This window comes from Balearica regulorum, chromosome 2 (assembly GCF_011004875.1).
Source record: "Balearica regulorum gibbericeps isolate bBalReg1 chromosome 2, bBalReg1.pri, whole genome shotgun sequence".
Lineage (NCBI taxonomy): Eukaryota > Metazoa > Chordata > Aves > Gruiformes > Gruidae > Balearica > Balearica regulorum.
In genome coordinates, this window is record NC_046185.1 from 141,611,323 (window position 1) to 141,621,194 (window position 9,872).

Below are 9,872 nucleotides of genomic sequence, written 5' to 3' on the forward strand. Positions count from 1 at the left end.
AAAAGCAATCGCATAGAAGCCCTTGGTAAATAAACGGTATTAAACAGTGGGATGGCCTGTTCTTACCAGCACCTTTTTCAACACTAAACAAATACTGCTGAGCAAGAAATGAGTGGTTGTGGGATTTGTTAAAAAGAGAAGGTAGGAAAGTTGCTCTTGAAACTTTGTCCTTCATTCACAAACTTTGAAGAACACACTATGCACTCACAAACCAGGCAGGACAGCTGCCAATGCCCATCCCTTGAAAAGGTTCAGAAGACCATGCTCCGCTGTCTTTGCCCTTCAGGTCATTTTGGTCTACCCAACTTTTCATGCATTTCATGTGCAGAACCAAATGACTCTACATGGCACCTGCAGGACAAGATGCGTCCAGCCCAGTGAAAAAAAGACTGCTGGATGAAAAGGACACTTCAAGCCAGCCAGAAGATATCACTGTGAAGAAAAAAGAAAGCCAAGTCAAACACAACTATATTTTCTCTTTTTTTTTTTCTTTTAATTCCATACCTAAAAACCTTAAACACATGTTGAAAAGCAAAATCATAGTTCCATCAACTCTCTTCAAACGTATTGCCAGTCCCCTTGCCTTGCAGGATTACACAGAGATAAGGTTAGGACCACACTGAAGCACCTGGCTGAGCACGGGGTCCATGGCAGGCACGCATGCTCACCACCCTCTTTTTCCATGGACTGCATTGCTGATCCTTTATTTTGCTTATAAAAGTACTAAGCCGGAATAAAGAGATGCATCAACCGCATCAGGTGTGTTACATATAACCCCTCCTGAATCTACTCTGTGCACATGCACGTATTTAGACGTAAATACACACAGATTTCAGGTTGTTTAGCTTTCCCCTTTTCCCTTTCCCAATGGATGGTACGTAAGCTTGAGACACTAAGAATTAAGGAAAAAAAAGTCATTCCAGCAAGTACTATAAAGCCAGTTCAAACGGGCAGATAACACTTTGTCATTAGCACCTCGGGTATCTTTAGGATACTTCTACTTCTCTGTTCATTGCTGCAAAGCGAGGGAGGACAGGCCTGGCTCACGTCTGGGTTTCTCCACTGCCATTGCACATAGCTGTGGCCAGAGCTGAGCTTCCAGAGAAACCTCCAGTGGATTTAAAACCAGTATTCAGTAGGCTCATATAAGAGAAAACCAGAAACTTTTCCTGAGTGCTGGAAAATGTATGGCTGGAATGGGAAGACATGTATTTAAAATTTATTAATTAGAGCACCACAATTCCTTTTTGTACCTTCAATTAAGCCATGCCACAGGCAACAAAGGAATCGTGCAATCTGCTACAGCACTGAGTACCGAAGACTGCAGTGATCAGCAAATACTGGAACAAACTGCTACTAAATGAATTTTTCCCTTCTCAAAGGGGAAAAAAAAAAATCACGGAGGCAAAAACCCTGTAACATAAGAGTTGGCAGCATCTCATTATACAATAAAACATACCTGCCCTCATCTATTTTTACAAAATCTGATTTTCAGAAAAAAAAGCATGCACTTTATGAGTATTCTGCAATTTTGCCTGGTCTATTAATTTGGCAGTAACTGGACATGCTTCTGTTTAAATCATTGCATTTCCTCCCTTTCACTAGGACAGTTCCTCACAACGTATTTAATACACAAAACAAAGCTGATTATTGGTTCAGAAATTTAAATGCTGCAAATCTTTTGGTCCCACACATCTGGCTACAGCTTTTACTTTAGGAGACACAAAAAAAAAACCAAACACAAAACAAAAAAACCAACCCAAAAAATATCCACACCCCCAAATCCTGAATCAACCACAAGGTTTTTACCAACGCTTACCTAAAACTTAAAAACCTGCCAGGGAGTGCAGAAGCATACGCTGCCCTTCTACCCTGTGCAGCTGCTGGTGCATCTGGGAGCCCCACCACTGGAGCAGAAGGCACACATCATCACCATGTCAAGAAAATAAAAGGTCCAGTCCAGGACCCGGGAGCTGAACCCAGCTTAACCTTTTCCTGAGGAATGAGATGTTGGAAGACCAGCTCCAGCTGGGGAGGGACACACATGACCCTCGTCAACCCCTCCTCCCTCCCTATCTCCTTCTACAATTGCATGGGTAAATGCCCCCTGCACAAACCCAAATGTCTTGGCAATCCCTGCACACTCGCAACCACAACCCCTTCAACTGCCCTATCCAAGAATATGGCAGAAAAGGGAGGATCCCAAAACTGCTTCTCACTCTGGACTCCACAAACTGCAGCTACCATACTGAAATCTGTTCCCCAGCAGAGGACAGGAATGCATTTGCAAAGCCTCCTGAGATCAGGCACTCACTTCTGTGTTGAGTTCCATGGAATTTCTCACCTTCTCTCCTTTGAGCACATGTAGACTGTATTTTACTTAAGCTACCTCTCTGTTGGTAATATCTACTGCATCTTCCATTCAGCCACACCAAAAGGGGCAAAACAATATGCCATCAAAAGAGCATTTCTCACTCAATACTCAACACCATGGGTTTTAAGCCATGTGGGGCCCTGTGTTCTTCTTGGACAAGAACCACGTGTGCACGTGGTGTCATTGTGGGGAAAAAAACAGATCAAAGGAATCCCCTTTTCCACCTTCAACCAGCCATCAATTGACTGGGTTCAGACTCACCCACTGTAACCATAAATTCTGTTCATGAGAATCCTTTGTATTTGGTAATGACGCAACCTCTCTAGGTGCTCTGTGAGCCTGTCCACAGCACCAACTCCACAGTTTTCATCTTACCATCAATCCTCCCCTGCACACAAATTACAACATATCTAAAGACTCCCATATGGGACTGTCTCAATCAACTTGATTTCAGCTGGAGGGCTCATCCCAGAAGGAATCGGAACGAGCACAAACCACACACTTTCAAACATAATAGGCAAAGACTTTTTTTCTTTTTTTTTTTTTTTTCCCTCCTGGCCTGGCATACAGGGAACCCAGAATTAGTGAGAAGAAGCGAGCGCTGAGGGCATGGCTATTCCTTGGATCTGAGGGCAGATGCATTCAAGCCAGGGTAACCCTACAAGAGCGAAAATGTGTGTCATCTCAATCGAGATGCTCATCTCAGACAAGCCTTTAGGAAGGCTGGGAGCTCTGGCTACTTGTATCCAGTTGTGAAAGCGATGCAGAACTGACTAAGTGAAGGGTTTTTTTTTTTGTTGTTTTGGTTTTTTTTTTGCCCCTGCAACTCACACTATCCAACAGAGAGATGCTGAGGTATAGTGTAATGCTCACCAGGGGTTGGGATGTTGGGGTTTGCATCCTGCTTTTGACTCTGGGTTACATCCTGCAGGAACAAAACAAGTTATCTCACTGTGTCCCACCTCATCCCAGGCTACCTGTCCACTGCAAGGTCCTAGAGCATCATAGAATTCTACGATGGGATCCAATTTCAAAGGCATATGCCTCTGGACCTTATCTGTTTCTGCCACCTACACACCATTCCCCATGAAAGGGCTCAGCACTTAACTCAGCAGAAGTGCAAACTGAAAATTTGGTAACAGTTGGAGAGACTGACTGTGTTAAGCAATGTTGTATCCAGTCCTGGCTGGGCTATACCATTCACCTGGACTGATGGTTTTCCTTCACCAAGAGATCTCTGTTAGCAGAGCTTCCAAATGTTCATGATCCTTTTTCAACCAATCAAAACCATGAGTGGCAACCAGAGTCTCCTGTTGTACTCCTAGGACTTCCCAGTGCATCAGTGGGCCATGTTCAGACAGGGATATCTGTGCTGTCACACCCATGTCCAGGACTACTACTCCGGGTATAAAACATGGTTTACTGACTGCATCCAAGAGGCCCACATCGTGACTGAATCCTTTAGACATAGCAGAAAATAGTCCTAGGAACTGATCCTAATTCTGCTGTTGCCCTCACCTTTTCTTTGTCTTGGGTCACTGAAAGATGAAAAATATTCTCTACAGGTGTTCAAAGAATGGCTCTGCACATGCCAAACTGTAGATGGAGACTCACCGCAGACCCACAGCTTATGCCAACTTATATATGTGCTGGCACTTAATCTATGCTCATCACCTATCAGCCAAGTACCTAATAAATTTGAGGTATCCTCAAGGATTGAAACAACTGACCTCACTGAGGGTCTGCTAGTTCATAATACCAAATCATCAGCTAGATTTGGATGTCCTCTGAACCACAAGAAGCTTACACAGGATCTACCTATTGCATTGCCCCAGCACCACGTGAAACATTTTTATTCAGCATGCTCTAGGGAGTTCCTTCTATTTTCCATTTATCTCTGTGTGTGTGTGGCTGGGAGAAAGCTAAGCTGGAATAAAATGTTCCACATTTCTCCCCAAACAAGATGATTTTCCTCCAAGATTTTATCAGTTTCCCCTGGGAAAGGTTCATTTCTTCTTAAGAATAAGAGAGGAGTTTCTAATTTCCTTCGCTGCCTTTGAAAGTGCAATCACAACATACACTGTTGTGCTTATCCCACTGCACGCTTTTAATAGGAATACTTGTGACAATACTTGAGGACCCACTCCTGAGAAACCCTCCCAAATCTGCCTGAAGAGCAGCTCCGCTTCTCCAACCCAAGCCTCCTGTCCACAGCAGGTTTGAGGGATGCTGACAAAGGAGAAAGAGGGCTCCCAATGACAGACAAAATCCTGCCAGTTCTGCAGCAGTACTGGAGACCAGACACCAGTAGACATGGACAAGAGCACTTCAGAGGATAGTCCGTACTCCAGCCTTTCAGTCCTTCAGCTTTCACAGAGCACATACTTCCCAGGTGCCTCGACATAAGCAGGGAGCAGAACATCCACCACCAAACAGCAGCTTCAGGTGTGACAATTTGGCTACCCCACTACTCCCTTCTCCTTAGGATCTCTGCACCTCACTGTCTCAGACACTTCTGGCACCTTCAGAAACACAGCATGCCACCCATACCAGTTTGCCCAACCTCAAGTTTACATGGCATTTTTTAAAGGCTGCCATATATAAAATGGCAGATTGCAGATATAATGACATTTCTGGAAATACTTAAAATTATTAAGTTTGCCCTTGACTTATTCCTACAAAGAAACTAATGCTCTAGGTTTGTTTTTTTTTTTTTTATGCAAAGTCAAAAACTAGTCATTGAAATCTGAGGGAACATACAGCTCAGGTGGTGCTACCAGGATTATTGACCAGGGATCTTCAGCTCTTAAAAGATCTTGAAAAATCTAACAATTGATGTCTACCTGCTCAAGCCTGGCTGCATGACAGAAAATAATTTTAAGATGCACACTAAGCATCCTGGAGGCCTCCTCATGTAATCTATCAGTGTTCACCTACCAAATTTCATCTTCAAGGACTGGAGCTGGATGTAGGCTTTCACGTTCCATCTAGTCCAAACGGGGAAAAAAAAAAAAAAAAACCTCTCCCAGAAAGTCAAAGTCCAGAGCCAGGTGAGCTGAAACACAGACCAGCTTTCAGAGCACCCCAACACCTGGCTGGGAGATGTCACATTCATTAGAATGGATACATGGGCAAGGGGAGAGATTTAATTACACATTTCCAAGCAAACGTGACCTAAAAAGATTTAAGCAAAGTTACATTTTCTCAACAGTCATGGCAAAACCTATATAAACCCCAGATGTTGCTCAGTCATAAACTGCTTGCTAAGACATGATTTTAATTGTCAGAACCCAATCAGGTGTGACAATGATGAAGCAATATAATAGCTAGACCTGAACCACAAAAATATCTCTTAGACCCAGTTCTCCTACTAGGAGATGCTCATTGAGAAGTCCAACTAGACGCAGTGGCAATTTGTTCTAACATGAATATGGAGTAGGAAAAAAAATCCAATGTTTGGACACAGCAACTGCAATCTCAGATGTATGCACTACTGACACTGAGTAACAAATAAGAACATTGCTCATAAAATTGCCTTTACTGCATTTTTGCTACACAATGAAGGATTTGTACACTAAGTGACACTTTTCTGATTATGAGAAAAAGCTTTTTACAGAGCTTGCTTTACTGTGCTAAAGCTCTTTTTTCTCCCCTAAACTGATTTAAAAGCAACTCTTGGTAGGGCACTACTGAATGTATTGGTTGGTTCCTCTTATTATAGTGGTATATTCCAGCTGCCTCTTCCAATAACAACAAAAATCAGTTATGAAAGTTTCCTCTCTGTTAAATTACCACCAAAAATTGGCAGTAGTGAAGGATATTGCTGTGTTTATCTATACCAGAAAGAGAACTAGCCCCTAAATGTTTATATAATGTTTCTGTCAGACACAAGATGACAAAGGCTACTGCAAATACCCCAGAATCTGGGAACGTTTTGCTTCCCTTAGACCAAAGGGCACTCAGTGCAAAAACCTTGAGCCTTACTAATGTCACATTTTAACTGTCTCCTTCCTGAAACTTTTACCTTGGATGCATGATAAGTAAGGTTTTAAAATGACAGATGCAAGTCATGTATTTTGCAGATTCAGCTGTGTTTATATTAATAAACAGAAACTCATGACATAGTAGCCAAGAGTGGCAAAAAAAGGTAGCAGTGTCCTTTCATGGAGTCTCACTGTTGCAGGGGAAATCCCCCTTATCCTACAAGGATGTAACACAGCGTAACTAGACCAAGTCACTGCTGAATATAAAATGAAATCTCATTTATACTACATGCAACTCCAGCAAAACATATGCCAATCCTTTTCAAGCCTATTTCCCAAAGCCTCTTACTACTAATGCCAAAGGAAGAACAGACAGCATGTATATATCCTATTGCATACTGTTATGCATATACACACACAGAGTAGGTTAAATCTTTTTCCTTCCAGCCAGCTATAGTATTTAATCACTGCAGCAAGCTGTAGGATACCACTGCAGTGCAAGCATTGTTCAACAAGTTAAGGAAAAGTTACATTTTCAATTTCCAAGAGGAAGGGTGGTGACCTATAAAGTTGTAAAGGAAACCACTCACAAGTGTATTTCAATACCCTTGCTAAAAACAGCCCCTTGGAATTACAAGAGTCTCTTCCTCATCCTGCTCAGAACAATTGGAAAATTACAGACTGTTTAACATACATTAATTTAATACATTAAAAAATAAAATGGAGACAAAAAAATAACAGTTCTCACTCATGGAATTGCACTGCTCATTTCTCCAATTTCTCTGGTAGTTGCATCTGGATTTAGCTAGATGAAAGAGTTACCCAAATTACATACCAGGTACACTTAAAATGTGTTACAGATCCTGAGTGGTGATTCTCTCCCAAAGGCTTTACTTTTCAGTTTACCCTAAAGTCACTGGGAACAGGTTTAACTTAAGCCAAAATAAACATTGATTGCCAGAAGCTTTGGGGTGAACATCAGACTGCATTTGACATAACCTGGTGATTTATTTTTTCTTCTCTATATGATCAGATAAAATCTAAAATAAATGCTGTATAAGCATTTTGTAAGATACAGGACCACTATAAAATTGGGTTTATGTTGCTTACTGTAATTTCTTCTACAATGTGTTCATCACAAGGATTTATGTGATGAACGCAGCATTACATTCCCTCTTAGCCCATGATGCAATTACCTGCACTAAACCCAGCAAAGCAGGGCATGCTGCTTGCTGTGCTTCAACAGGCATGGGGGCAATAAAAACAAGGGGGGGGGGGAATGTTTGCTAAAAAAAAAAAAAAAAAAAAGCATTGTGTCACACAGCAGAGCAGCAAACACTGCACCAGCAGCCACTAATACAGCCACTTTCCCCCAATCTCTCAGTAAACACACAGCTGCAAACATCTGAGAGACAAAATAATGTGTGCCTTCACCTATCCCCGACAAAGCAGGGCTTCTAAAAATCTTCCAGATGCAGATTACTGCCTTCACAAGGTTTGGCCTTGTCCTCTGTATTTCAGAAGGATGTTGATTTTCCACTACTGCAATTGTAGTGCCCAGGCAGGTAAGAGGGAGCAGTGTGCCAGGGGACGCGTTCAGCAGGCAGATGACTCTGCAGATATAAAGAGCGAAGGCTTGCTCCAAACGGGATCAGCACAAACTCAACACTATGGTACTAGCTACAAAATCCTGTACTATTAATCCACGTGAGCAAAGAAGATTCATTTCCAACTTCTACTAATCCTTTCTGTCAACTTATTTCTGCTTTGCAGAAGGTCCAGGAGTTTAGACTAATGAACTAATTTTTTAGGAAATGGACTGGCCATGCATTGCTTTTCCTTACTGCTCAGGTTTCTTTTTTGTAACACATAAGATGAACCCACAAATGCTAAAGCTCAAGGACAACAGGCCTCATGTTAGTGACAGAAAACTTGATTAATTAAATGGCCTTTGGGCTATCCTGTTTTAACACTGGAAATGTGAAAGTTAATTCCTAGAAATAAAAAACCAAACCCTGAAGTAAAAGTCACATGACTGAGAAGTAGTTCCACTATCTTTTGCCCACAGTGAACTGGGAAAGAGGTGACATTTGGAAACTGTTAAATTTATCCATGAATATATAAGATTCCTCAAGTAATTTTAAAAAGCATCTATTGAAGATATGACAACACAGCTCCAAAGTCACATGAATGAGTTAATATTTGGCAATCCAGTAGTATTTGGCAATCCAGTGCATACTGTTTTTGAAAAGCTACAGCAGTGCACTGCAGCACCAGCTGGGTCTTGTAAACTCAGCTGCAGGTAAATGACAGACTAGCCCTTACAATCTGTAATGCCTACCTCTGAATGCACATCCTGCTTGTTCATAGGTGGCTGCCACAATAATGCCGTTTACTCCTTGCAGTAGGCACTGAACCTCAGCCCTGTTCTCATCAGCTCATAGTTTAAAGGCAGACTTCCCTCACACACAGCCCCCGCAGTGTGCACCACGCCAGGGCTTTCTGCCTCCAAACCCCCTCATTATCTAACTTTCACAGGTGTACTTGATGACACCACAGCCTTCTACAGGTGACACTGACCTGTCAGCTGGGAATAAACAGAGTTCACCGACACCACCATTACTTACAGACTGTCACCTGGCATTCCTTTGACGCGTTACCTTACCAGAAGTGCCTCCTTTCCTCTTGATTTATGATTCAGTTTTACAGTAACCTCCCATTACTCCCCTTCTAGAAATCGTGCCAATGACAAACGGGCTCCGCTCGGCATCCACAGACGGACCTTAACCTTGCACTTCGCGGCAGCCCGGAGGGAGCTGCGGCCGGGCAGCGGGGCAGCAGCACGCAGCGCTCACCCCGCAGCGCTACACCCACCCGCTCGGCCCGCGGCAGCGGCACACGGCAGGGAAGCGTTTTGCTACTCCGCGGGACACATGCAGGGGACACACGGCTTCGCTTCTGGCACCACTGGCAGGGGGAAGTTTACTCATTCAAACACATCCCGAGCCGTTCCGGGCGGCTCGGTGCTCTTGTCCCGCTTGCTTTCCCCGCCTGTTTCGGCCCACGGGGCAGCACGGCCTAACGTCCCACCGTCCCCCGGGCCCGCCCGCCGCGGGGAAACGCCGCTGCCTCCGCCCGGTACCTTCCTGAGGGCCGCCCGCAAGTCGCGGTACTGCGACGTGTCGCCGCCGCGCCCTCCGTCCCGCTGCCCCGAGCTGCCGCCGCGCCCCGGAGCCGCACCACCGCGCAGGGCCGAGGCCAAGCGCGCCCAGCCCCGGCCGCCGCGCAGGGCCATGGCCGCCACCGCCTGCCCCGCTCCGCTCCGCCCCGCTCCGGCAAAGGCAAAGGCAAAGGCAAGGGCCGCGGCCTGGCCCGGCGAGCTTTAACGGCTGGTCCGGGTCGCCCCGGCGGCCCCTGCACCGCCCCGTCCCTCCTCCAGCTCCTCTCCCCCGCAGCAAGCCACGGCAGGCTCTCGGGTTACAGGCAGGTTTTCTTTAATGCCAACGATCAGCCAT

General features: G+C 44.6%; 1 protein-coding gene across 1 annotated transcript in view; it reads right to left on the minus strand.

Annotated features, from left to right (window-relative positions):
- The window catches only part of LOC104633363 (putative acyl-CoA dehydrogenase 6), a 91,243-nt gene extending 81,460 nt beyond the window's left edge, over positions 1 to 9,783 (minus strand). Inside the window, exon 1 of the mRNA XM_075746161.1 lies at positions 9,500 to 9,783. Within this exon, the coding sequence (XP_075602276.1) occupies positions 9,500 to 9,652 (153 nt within the window). The 5' untranslated portion in view covers positions 9,653 to 9,783. The remainder of the gene's footprint in view (positions 1 to 9,499) is intronic.
- Positions 9,784 to 9,872: the final 89 nt, after the last annotated feature.